This window comes from Strix uralensis, chromosome 4, assembly GCF_047716275.1.
Source record: "Strix uralensis isolate ZFMK-TIS-50842 chromosome 4, bStrUra1, whole genome shotgun sequence".
NCBI classification, from domain to species: Eukaryota; Metazoa; Chordata; class Aves; order Strigiformes; family Strigidae; genus Strix; species Strix uralensis.
Window position 1 is genome coordinate 92040390 of NC_133975.1, and position 13062 is coordinate 92053451.

Below are 13062 nucleotides of genomic sequence, written 5' to 3' on the forward strand. Positions count from 1 at the left end.
AGTGTTCTACAGACAACCTTAATTTAGGGAACAAAGCATATGCAAAAATGTCCCAGGCAATGTCTTTGCCTATAGAGGCCACTTCTTGGGAATGGAGAAGAAAAAACAACAACAAACCACTGAGCCACCCGGGGTAGTTTCTTTCTGTAGTGCAGAATGGCCAGTGTTCAAAAAGTTATGTCTCTTCTGTGTCCTAGAGTATGAAAAACTCCTCTGAGAAGATAGGGGCAGTTGGAGGGTTGATTAGCACATGTTTTGCCTTCTCCTTTGCATCGCTATCTGCAAGGCCTGCATAATCATCTGTGAGTTGTTCAGAATGTTGTATTCACTGAGGTTCAGCAGCCGGCGGTAATTCTCATCGGTATACCTAACCGAGAACATGCAGTAGGGGGAAAAGCGACTGGTCAAATCAAGTTGTCCTCCCTCCATCTCTGAGCAACAGCGCTTGACACCTGGAGAGAAAGAGAAGTTGCTGCTGTGAGATGGTGTTTAATTCAATCAGTGACGAGCTGTCCACAGCAGCCCAAAGAGGGAGACTTTTCTCTGGAAGAAAATTCACAGAATTTAAATGTATGAATAATGCAGATTATGTATCTCCACCTCTAGTCAAGAGAATGTCATGTGCCTGAAGTGATGAGGGCAGATGAAGAAGTGAGGGATTGCGTTGTAATGGTCATCTACAGCTTACTGATTAACACCCGTCTCATTAAAGCCATGGATCGGTCAATGGTATCAGCCTGAAAGGGCACTCCAATAGCCACTGCCAGCGCACTGCAGGTCTTATCCTGAGAAATCGGGACCTCTACGAACCCCGGCTTAGGGAAGGGAGTTGCTAGTAACAGAATAGAATTTAAGTGAGAAAGGAGTAGTAGAAACATACGGAAACTTAAAGTTCCTGTAATCCTGAATGCAGTCTCAGGGGACTTGCCACCAGGATCCATCTCTGCCTTTCCATTTCTTCTGTCTCCCAAATTCCACAAAAGCAGAATTTAGACTTTAGCTCCCTGCTATCAAGGAGCAAAGCAAATGCATCCTAATAACTGACAGTAAAGAAGAGGAATACAAAGCAGGTGGCCTGGCAGAAAAAGAATGAGAGGCCCCAAGCACAGCACAGTGAGCAAAATGACCCCTGGGCTGATGCTATACCAAAAAGGAGACACACTGATCTTGACATTGCAGACTTCAGCCTGAAAGTCAGGTTCTTGCTCCCCCACCATTCATACATGACACTATGCCTTCTCAAGTGTAGAATGAAATCCCTGGAAAACAGACAATATAGGAAGAGAAGAATAATCTGAGCATGCTGTACTTTTCCCAGGAAAAATCTTTTACTATTAGCTAGCAACACTTTATGTTACGAATGGGAGAGAGATGAAGGTAAACACCATCCAGAAGACAAGGGCTGTGTCTGTCCTCTAAGGGTCACAAGGATGACATGAATGAACATAGTTTTGCCAGGGGGTGGGGAAAACAAGTTTAATTAGCTAAAGTACTCCCCCATGAACCCAGCCAGCAAAGATAGCCAGCAGCAGAGAAAAAGGGTCTGTCTGAGCCAGGGAAGCAGGTAAGGGTCTTTTGTTTAATGCTTTGCCACTACTTGTAACTTACCAGGTGCCTTGTACTCTCGGAAGGTATCATTCACAAGGGGAAGAAAAATCACAATCGGACATCCTGGCAAATCTGAATCGTGGAAGAGGTAGCACTCCTTCAGGTTCTTCTTATCTTCATCAGTCAAAGAAATTTTAGGGAATGGGATTTTCTGCTCTGAGTAGTATTTGTACGCCTTATCTAGAGTCTGGAGTATCACAGAAACGGTCAGCATTGGAATTCAACTTGGTTGTTTCAAAGCCCCCAAATTGTTATCTAGTATTGAGGTTTAGTGACTCAGATCCATAGGGTGGGTTCCTTCTTATCAAGGGTTACTCTACACATAATTACAACACACAGTAACCAGAATGCTAATCATAAGCTGTAAACACAATTTTAGAGTTAGAGAATTCATCCAGAAAACTGCTTTTTTAAAAATGGAAGCAATTTTCAGAAGTTTAGGGTAAAGCATGTAGTTATAGTATATGAAAGAGCCTGTGTTTAATATATTGTATAGAATTAATTAGAAAATAAAACCACAGCAAGAAAATGTTTAAGGTATATTATTAAGTGCTTGGAAGCCAGGAGAGAAGAAAGTTAAGTTTGAATGTGCAATTATGTCTCTGCATGTGCAGACTGTATGGCACAGTGTTAATTGAGGTTGATATTTTACTGAGAAAGTCTGAAGTACTAGGCTATAGTGTACCTTTCCCCTGAAATGTTTACTACAATACTATGTCCTACTATGTACTCTGCACCATCTAATAGTGGACGCTATCAAACAGGAAACAGTTTCTACTAAAGTGCTTAAAATTGCAACAGCCTTTCTTCATAAAATTAATCTAGAAAATGTATGAGTCTGAAATGAAACTTCGTTACACGTATGTCTCATGCATAGTATGGCTTATTAACAGTATCACAGCTGTTCTCATTCACAAAAAGTAATTCCACTTAAGCTGGCCAAGATGCTTAATAGCAAGTTTCTAACTAACCTCAGTTTCTGAGATGTAAAGACCCAAACTTCTTTTGGGCAAGGCCTTGTAGACAGCTAATTAACTTTATCTCTATGAAACTGGAGTTTCTGCAGGAAGATGCTTGTCATTGAATTTTCCTAGTAGCATCTTATTTGTTAGGTCAGAAATGATCTGCCTCTGACTATCCACTTAACCCCTTTTGTATTCTAACTTAAGTCAGGAAATATCGCGTCCTCATCTTTACGCATATTCCTGTGTGGGATCTGGAAACCTGTTTGATTCAGCATAAAGCAGAAGAGGCTCTTCCCATCATTCTGGAAGAGACCGTGCTGATGTCCTCTTGAATAATTCAGCATGTTCATAAACCAGCAAGAGAGATTCCAGGAGTGGCAGGAAGAAATAGCAACAATATTAACTAGCAGTTTTAGGCACCACAGGCTAGACAAAAGGAGAGACAACACATGGTAACAAGATCGTCCTCACCGATGTATGTGATCCGGTAGTATAACTTAAATATATGATGACATCCACTTCCCTCTGTGGCCTTAAAAGTGGTGGACTGCTGGTATTGATGAAAAATCCAGCATCTATCATGCCCAGGTGATCAGCATTTTGCATCAGCTCATTGGGACGCGAGTCTAACACAGTGTCTAGAAAGAAATTTTTTCTTGGAATAAGAAATGATCTGTAGGTATTCTGACTGGAAAAAGAAATACAAGGTGGAACTGACCATTCCAGAGGCCTGGTTTAATTTGATTGCCACACTACTGGATTGCAAATAGACATGGGAGGGACCGCAAAACACCACCTAAATCCTTGTTCTGAAAAATCTTCTATTTTGAGATTGCAGGCAATGTATTCCAGTAACTTGTCATACTCATTATTGCCAGTAAACAACTTCTAATAATTAACCTAAATCTGCCTTGCTTCATTCCAGTCACTGTTTCATCTTTTATCCATCATTGATTTGGAGAACAAAATATTCCCATACCTTTTTACATTTGGATTTCTGCCCCCCTCCCTCAGTCCCCTCTTCTTCGGACTACAAAGCTCCATTCCTTTCCAGTTTTCTCTCCTATGTCATATTTTCCAGGATATTCCAGTTGCTTCTGAAGTCTTTTGGCACAGTCTTGCCAAATTAAGCTTTCTTCCATGTTCACTCTGCTCTTTCCTACTTTAAATTCAGTTCTGTCAGCTACAAGTCTACCTTCTCAGTCTGGACCACAGAGATATCAGCTAAAGCACATAAACACATGTTTATATTTAAAAACAGTCTTAAATACCTGGCAACACTGAAGTCTTAGTCTCTTCTCTCCATTCAGAGAAGAAATGATCTTTCAGGAGATTTTTTTTCCCCTGCCAAGCCTGACAAGGTTTTTTCCTGAATTCCCCATTCCAAAACCACCTGAAAATGATGTTTATTAAATCTTGGTCCCCATTACCTTTCCATCGACAGAAGTGCTCATTCTCCAGGTAGTTGTTATGCAGCTGGTAGCCCTTCAGGAAATTGTGGTGCTGGGCGACGGAGAAGCGGTCAGTCAACGCTCCCCGAAGGGCACTGGACAGGGGGCCAGGAGGAGTGTACATTCGAGTCCTCAGCTCATGGGGTCTTGTAGGCAACACTGGGTCTTCATCTAAAGGAGGGGAGAAAAATTGGTGAACTGTTTGCTAACTGATGTTCATTTCTGGTTGTCCTGGTGTGTAGGAGACCTCAGGGTTTGTTCTGGGATGATTTACTAAACACACAAAAACTATTCTGAAGGGGAGGAGTGGCTGCTGGACCAAGCTCTGCTGATGGTCTTAAGCTTTGGCCTGAAGACAGTTCATCAGAAGCAGTCTTTAGTCCTAGAAAAGGGACACCTTAAGGGAACTAAGCAATTCAGAAAATGTCCTGTCAGAAAGAAAGTTACATACCCTCACAGGGAAATGGCATGAAACAGAGGCAAGCATGGAGTAAATGGGGCTGAAGCATATGCTCCCACTCAGTCAGATGGGCTACAACAGGGCACCACAGGGTCTATTGCAACAGTGGCAGCTTCTACCTGATAATCATCCACAGCTACATGAACATATGCTTAATCAGTAGAATGAGAGCACCCCAGGACAACCTGAGGCATACATTCATATTTAGAAACTACAGGTAGTTTTCAGGGTGGCTACATGGCAGAACATGTGGGTGAAAAATAGAAATGGCACAAGGTGTGGTTTCCTGAATTCACAACCTGCTTTGCCAGACGAAGTGGTTGATGGTGCAGCAGGAGAGACTTGGTGGTTTCCGTGATTGCACAGATGTATTTCTTTATTTTCAGGATGTCTGTAATTATAGTTACTATCATATTAAATGATTTAGCAACGAAACCATGGTTTCTATATTGCTTCAGAAAATACCCTCTGGGCATCATTTATCTTCGTGCCGGAATGAATCTAATGCAGTAATTGCTGTACTGAGTAATAAAATAAAACCCCAGGAAATATTGATTAACCAATTGATATTCAGGTTTATCTTCTGCACAGGGAGTAAAAATAACTTTATTCTCTGCCAATGGTTCTTGGTTCTGTATGTCTGAGTGAGAATGGGCAATGCCAAAACACTTCCTGAGAAACGTGTGACCCCTCTAAAACTTCCTCTTAAGGACAGAGGCTTTTAATCCATAGGGGTTTAGTAAGTCTAGTAATTACAGCAGCATTTCCCTGATTACCCTCTTCCTCTTAGTCTTTACAGAGGGAGGGAAGTTGATATCCTAGGAGGATCCTATGGCTTCAACGTAGTTGACATGATGATGCCAAAAGGCATCCAGAAGAGTAAGTGACCATAAATGAAAGGCTTAATATTTTCTCACCAACTTCTTCTATTCTGTCTTGTGTCCATCTCTTCCAGAAGTCTTCTGAACTGTGGGACAGTCCCCATATTTGTAATAGGTTCACAGAAAATATACTGCTCCACATACCTGTAAAAGGAGTTAGTGAACACAAGGACACATTCTAACAAGAAACTGCCTTTTTCCTTCTATTTTGACTTCCTTGATTAATTTTTGAATAAGCTTAATTTAAATATTTCTAAACTTTTGAGCTGTTAAATTCCTCTTAGCTTTCTATGGCACTGGTTCAGGTCATGCTGCTGTCAGTTTTGTGGCTAACCTACTACATGGTTCTACCATGTGGTAAAGAGAGAGAAAAATGGGAGAGCAGTAAAGGAGAAAAAAACACTTGCTTGAGAAGCAAAATAAGAGCTCAGATAACACAAACATGACAAAAACATACTTTCCATCCCTGTCTTCGTTACTCCAGCTTCTCTTTTTCTGCACACATTCTGATCAGCTTTCATACAGCCTGAATTGTTTCACAGCAGGATGAACTGGCTCTTCAGCCATTTGGTTTGTAAGAGATCTCACATAGCAGCATGTAAAGGCTTACAGACACAGTGGGCTCCTGCTCCACTGTGCACTCTTTTCTCCATCCAGGATTGCCCCTCTCTTCCTCCCCACAGAGGCACTGGTGGCTTTGTTGACAAAACACAATGCCACCATTTCATCTGTTGTTGTAAATTTAAATATGTGTTCTAATTAGTCTACCACAATTGTACTTCTTAGTTTTCAGTGGGGCACAGAAGCCAGTACAGCATACACAGTATGTAGAAAATTAATTTCCCAGTAGTAAACCAGGTAAAAAAGGGCCAGCCCAAGAAGTAGTATTTTAAAGATACTCCTCAGGGTTATAAACTATTTAATATCACCGCATGTTTACTGAAACCAAGGAGCTTCTAAGCAGCATGAGTGTAAGAAGTGACAACTGAAACTGAACTTGCACTGCTCTGTGTTCACCTGACAGTGATTCTGACTCCTTGGTAAAGTGATATTATTACTTTTACACACAACCCATCAGTACAAGTCAGGGACTGACCAGAGAGATTCAGAGACCCTTTGCTTCTGGTCTCATTTTTCATCCTGGGCAGCCTGCATCTTTAGTAGATGGGATTCTCTACATGGAGTAGAAGTTAAACCTCACAGTAGAAGCACAGCTGTTTCAAAATTTTCATAAGTTGGAGTGCATTCAGAAAGGAATCGGAAGAATAATCAAACAAGTGGGAACTATTCCTTACAATGAAGGAATTAAGGAAATTTATCTAGTCCACGTTAAAAAGTTTGTACATACCAAGACAGTGATAAGAAACTGAAAAAATATGTGGGATTTTTTTACCGTATTCTTTTTGCCAAACTACCACACACCCCCATTTCCATGCAGGCGATATCATAGCAGCTTTCAGTATGTTAGACCAGAAATATCCACCCTTTGGTTAACAGTGTTGTACCCCTCCAAAGTGCCTCTGCCAAGATAATGCAATACATCACCTTGAAGGTAGCAGATCCGGGATTCGGGGAGCTTTTTTAACAAGCGTCCCATGAAGAATTCGCTTCCGAAATGCTCCGTGCGAACAAACGCGCCATACTTCAGAAGTCCCACCTCGTAGGGGGTGAACTCGACCCACTCTGCAATACAGCCACAATGGGACACTTAGGGGACTGTCAGACGGGTGTGGGGACAGGGGCAGCTAGGGCATGCATTGGTCTCACTTCTGTTTGCTACGTTGCCTTTCCAAAGCCTTGCCAGACTGCTGGCAGCTGAGCTCTGCCGCTGTGACCATGGGGAGGCAGAAGCAGTTATGCTGCTGCTCACGGTGGTGCTGCCAGTGGCACACAGCGTGCACCGGGAGCACGGCAAGGCTCCAGCTCTTACACACCCTGTGTGCACGCACCAGCCCAGGGTTCTCCAGCATGCATGATGTTTCACTCTGCCCTTGCATACACCACAGCTAGGGGAAAGTTCTTCCATTGTTATCAATACAGTTAATTTAACTTCCCTTGAATTACTTGATTATGTACAAAGACAGGTACTCAGCTCTTCAGAAATTAGTTTTTGTAAGAGACCAATTACACTCTTTATGTGTGGTACTAAGGAAGACAGAACTAGTCCTTGGCTTTCTTGGTTAACCTCTCCAAGTGAAGTGCAGTTGTCTGATATAACTGCAGTGTGAGCAAAGACTGCAACAGAAAGGTCATGGACCATAACTTCCTTTCCTTCAGAAGTGGTTCAATTTTCACCTCAACCATAAAAAATTTAACCTGAGTTTCTTCTCCACCTCTTCTCCTCCAGCTGCTTCTCTTCATGGAAAAAAATAACCAAAACAATGAGCAAAGCAAAAGATTCATTTGAGAGTAGGTTGGATGTTTTCCCAAAGTTTATCTATGTGGTCTTTCTTCATATTGAAACTATAACTGGGCATTGACAAAAAGCAGTATCTAATTCTCAGACAATTCCAATACTTCTTATTCTAGGTGGATCAGATAGTTTTTCAAAAATGGCCTTTCTGTCAGGATTTCAACTGTGTATGTCTAGACAGTGAAATACTGATCTCAAAAAACTCTTGTACTGAAATACTGAAATTTTAAGGCATGGAGGTGATGGTTATTTTTCCAAAAAAACAACTAATGCACCAGGACTGTTTTCTCCAAATGATACCAAGCAGAGAAGAGCAAATCACAGGAATTCAGTTGTGAGTTTTAGCCCCACAGGATCCGAAACATCATTCTCACCTTTGAAATCATTGGTGCTGTAGCTGTCCCGAACACTGACCGACACATAGATGGGCAGTGGGTTCTGGCCATCACACAGTGCTTCTTGCTGCTCTGAAAGTTTGTGAGGGTCTTTCTGGTTTTGAAGAAAAAGAGTTATGTGAGAAGAGATGGAAGCAACACATGGTGAATTTGATGGCCCCAGCGCTGGAGGGACCGAGCACCTCTGCCCCCAGCACGCAGGATGGGCCATGGCAGCGCCACTGCACAGATCACCACAGACACCCACCCACTGGTGACAGACCAGTCTCCCAGCGTCTGGCCTGACTTTGTGCACAGGTTCACAAAAAGACAAGGAGAGGGAAAACTACTTCTGCATACGTGTCTGTACGTACTGGAAAGTACTGCCCTGGCAAGTAGGAGAAGGGGTAAGCTGCCCCTTAGGATGAGGAGCTGTAGCGAGCAGTCCTTGCTCTCCTGGGGCTGAAAGAAGCCCTTGAGCATGTCAGCACTGAGTCTCCTTTCTTAGTACACAACAGCTATCACAGTCCAGCCTTGCAAGGGGACTGGAACATGGCAGCAAATTATTTGCATCCCACTCAGCTTCTTTTCTGGAAATGTATATTCTCATTGAAGAAATTTGTAAAAAACATAAAATCTCATGACCCGCTGACAAATTTAAGAGCAGCTAGTTCTGGCAGATTAGGGAGAGGTTAATGGTTACATAACAATAGTCAGCACTGCTCAAAGGGAAAGATGCTCAGCTAGATCATGAGGGGGACCTCATCTAGCTGAGATTAAGAGAGGCAGCTAGTCAGCTTATATCTTTGTTTAATATGTAGCATTCCTCTCTGTATCTATTTATTTTCTGTTTACATATATATAATACTATATATGTACTTATATAAAAATAAATAAATAAAACCAAAGGTATGGCTGAATGACTGCAGCATTTCTGCCTCCTCTGGAGGACATTTCTGTTCAGTCCTCAACCACTCGTCCCTTCCCACTTTCCAAGTGCCAAACACTCATCCTTGAACTGTGGTCCAGCTGGAGAGAAGAGGGAGCAGACTGCTCTACTGTAGGGGTAGAAACCACTTCAAATAATAGAAAAGCAAATTTGTTATTGCTTGTAAAAATTGATATCACTTAAACCAGCTACTGTCTGAGCAGTCCTTTTCAGCAAAAGTAAAATATACACTTGCCTCCAGTGTACCTGCAGATCAAGTTACCTGCCAGTGGATGCAAATCACCAAGCACTCTAGCTGTTTCATGCCTGCTTCAGATAGTTTTCACGCTGTTGAGATTACTCTGCTTTGCATCTTGAACTCTTTTTGCATGCACAATCTCCATTTTAGGCAGACTGCCCGAGATTGTCTCCACTTCTGCTTAAATATCAACCAGAGTTCAAATGGCTGCATCCACAACCTGATTTATTAACATATAGGATGAGTTTCTCCCTAGGCAGACTATTAAAGGAAATAAAATAATGTGAGCATTTGCTGACATGGAGAACACCACTCTGTTTTGACGTACATTCCCTGAAATAATGGGCTAGTTTCCTCTCTGTTCACTAAGAGAAAAATACATGGATCTCTAAGAAATGGAAATACATTATACCCCATCATTTAGTAAGTATTCAATCATGAGCCCCCAAAGATCTATAAATGATGTCCTGTATCCCTCTTCTTTCCGCTGACAAAGCTGCTTGTCATAGTACTTCATGCGATCCATAGAGAAACAGCCCATCTTGCATTTGGTTGCTTGTTTCTGGGCTTCACCAATATGTGAGTCTAGGTCCTTCTGCGACCAATAAGCATCTCTGTATAAGTTGGCCATGGTCCTGGAGAAAGATAATACAGACAGCAAAAGTCAAAAGGACCAAAAAAAGACTTGAAATTTTGTGCCTTTAGGGACAGAGGTTTACATTGAGGGATTCACTTCTGCTCATACATATTCTGGTTTTGCTGCTCCGTCCAGCAGAATGAACACTCCAGAATTTCTATGACTGTTTTAAATCCCTGAAGGATAAGGTGGTTTTTTATGTTGTTAACCTTTTTTTTTTAAGCAGAACTGACAGCAGCTTAAGCGATAAAATTGCCAGGTGTGAACATAGGTATATTTCTGAAGTACAAATTAGGAAGAAAATTATAATACATTTTCTTTGCTTCTTTTCTAGAAATATAAATTAGTTCACACCAGCTGCTGTCTCCTGGCTTTGTACCATTTAGTGTTAATCTTATGATATCACTATGCTTCCTTTTAACGCCATCCTCTATTTTACCAACCTTCCCTACATGGAACCATCAGATGTTGGGCAGTTGTAGGTCAGTTGTAGTGAGCAGGAAATAATGCTGCCCAGGGGAACTCAGTCCTTTCCCAAACTGACAGGTTGCAGGGGTGAGTGTGCACTGTTCTGCAGTTTTCTCTGCATGACCGGTTAGAAAGCAGAGCCAGTCTCAGAAGTTATTGGGTACAACAACAACTGGGACATCAGTGGAGGCATGATGCTATGGGCATCCACAGTTACATCCACAGTAACTACTTACTTAGAAATCATTTTGACAAGTGTAATTGTCATATACCTATTTAACTGCTGTAAGTGTGGAGTTGATAAGCATGGTAAAGAATTGCTAATAAAAATTCAGTGCCTCTGATCAAGCTAATATGTAGTGTCCTGTTACTGAGAAACAGCTTGTTTCTACAATGTTTGAAGAAAATCTCCTGATCTTGTCTGCTTTCAGAAGCTCCTCTGCAGCAGCATCACCTTCAAAAGGCCTGGTCAAGCCTCCTGCATGAGCTGGCTTACCACGTGGTGCCAGACAGCCCGCTGATGTACGATACACAGTCCAGGAGATTCAATTTCTTGAGTCCCATGAGGCTGCCGTATAGTCCTGTCATTGATTTCAGTCCTCCGCCTGTCGTGATGATAGCCACAACGGGGACCTGTTGGGCAGAGGAGGATGGGACATTCACACTGACAGCGTTCAACATCACATCCCCAACTGCAGTGGGGTCTGGCCACCACCCAGCCCAGCTCCTGATCTCAGAGACCAGGTCCCTTTTCAGAAGGGACCAAAAGCAAAACTAAAACCAAGCAATGACTGCTACTGCTGCTTCCCTTTGGATAAACATGGGTTCAGAGGTTAACCCAAACCTGAGTTCTTGCCCATCTCCAGGGCAAATATAGGCACAGATGAACAAGAAGAAACCCTTCTGTGGAGGCAACAATGTATTTTCTCTAAATTTCCCACTCCTTTGCCACTTTTTTCTTATTTCACACATCTACTACTACTGTATGAAAACCCATATGCCCACCCCATGAAGAAACACACTTAGTTCATAGCCAGTGTTTCTAAGCTACCGTCATCAATGCTGTTATTCTTCAGTATCATGAAGTTACTTTAAAATAAACTATATTTACTTTAAGGAAATTCAAAACTGCAAGAAAGGGAAGATATTATAAGAAGCACTCAGATGTTTATCCTAAACTCTCACAAAGGATGACATTTGAACAAGGGAAGAAATCTTTACTATGTTATGTATTTAATACGCACACAGTAATTCTGAACCAAGCAATTTATAGCATAGGATGGCAGGGTTGAACACACCTCAGATCTGACAAATTCCAAATTGACAGTCATGACGGATGCAATTACTGCAACTACTGTTTCTTGCAATAACAAACCTTGGCAACAGAAGCAAATGTACTTAAGACACGTGGACAAGCTGGTACCTGCACAACAGATATATGCAGCCCATTTTGCTGACACTCATCTGGAAGAGTACATGAAGGCACTAGAAATTCAAGATCTACCCTCCCCAACAGACACGTACTTCAAAATCCTGCAGATCCTGTTGTAGGTGAAAAACATTTTTCAGGGCACTTGCTACATATCTTTTTCTTTTCCGCAGGAAAGTCATCTCCTGTGAACATAATTCAAACCCAAAGCGCATGTCCAGGTCTTGGTGGCACGAACAATTACTAAGATAAAAACAAGCACATATTTTACATATTAACACACCCATATCAATCTTAGGACTTCAATCAAAGATAATGTACAGCACCCTTCCTTTCAAACAGGGTGATGCAATATGACAGGAGCAAGAGAGAATATTCTATATTTAAAAGTAAAAAAACTTATTTCGATTAGTAAGCTTAACCAGGGCATTATACCCCACTATTACTATTTGATGAAGAAACAACTTACAGTATTTACAAATGAAACAGAATATTTAAATGAATATTTTAAAACTAAAATAATTTCAAGTTTAGAAAATCTGTGAAAATGGTCAAAAGTGAGTGCACTGATTACAATTTCACGGGATATTTTCTCATTCTAAATCTAAAATAAAACCCAATTTTCAGATGTTGGCATTTCCAACGTGAAGGAACGTTCTCGTTTTGAGCAACTCGAGTGGGAACGCATCCCCCTCTAGCGGTGAGCATGGCTGGGGAGGGAAGACATCCACCCGCCTGCCAGACACGGGTGGCCGTGTCACCCTGCTCGCTGGAGGGATGGCCTCGGTGACACCCAGCCCCTGGACGGATAGAGATGGGTCACAGAGTTTCGTGGGGCAGGATTTCACCCCCACTGCTCTGATCTGTCTGCACTTGCACAAGCTGTCTCACAGGTCAATGGTGGCAGTTGTATTTCACACCAACCTTGACTCAAAAATTGTAAAACATAATATTCCTCAGAGGAAGATTTCATTTGCATCAGTTTTGAAGTGTAATAAGTCATTCCTTAAAACTCCACTGTTGTAGCTTATTTCCTTGGGCATTTGTGCTCTTCTGCTCATTAACCTCCCTCCTGTCTCTTCCTGACCTGCGCCTACAAGACATCCATGAGCAAGAGGTCTGGCATGGTGTCATCAGGCCAGAGCTACCCACGGACTCCCTGGCTGACCAGCTAGCCCTGGACAGGCTT

At 42.0% G+C, this 13062-nt stretch overlaps 1 protein-coding gene across 1 annotated transcript in view; it reads right to left on the bottom strand.

Annotated features, from left to right (window-relative positions):
* Positions 1–243: 243 nt before the first annotated feature.
* LOC141943157 (cytosolic phospholipase A2 epsilon-like) overlaps positions 244–13062 on the bottom strand; it is a 34764-nt gene continuing 21945 nt past the window's right edge. Inside the window, exons 12-21 of the mRNA XM_074867887.1 lie at positions 11969–12116; positions 10941–11077; positions 9752–9974; positions 8153–8267; positions 6911–7048; positions 5402–5509; positions 4004–4195; positions 3045–3211; positions 1609–1795; positions 244–452 (exon numbers count right to left, since the gene is read on the bottom strand). Of these exons, the coding sequence (XP_074723988.1) occupies positions 244–452; positions 1609–1795; positions 3045–3211; positions 4004–4195; positions 5402–5509; positions 6911–7048; positions 8153–8267; positions 9752–9974; positions 10941–11077; positions 11969–12116 (1624 nt within the window). The remainder of the gene's footprint in view (positions 453–1608; positions 1796–3044; positions 3212–4003; positions 4196–5401; positions 5510–6910; positions 7049–8152; positions 8268–9751; positions 9975–10940; positions 11078–11968; positions 12117–13062) is intronic.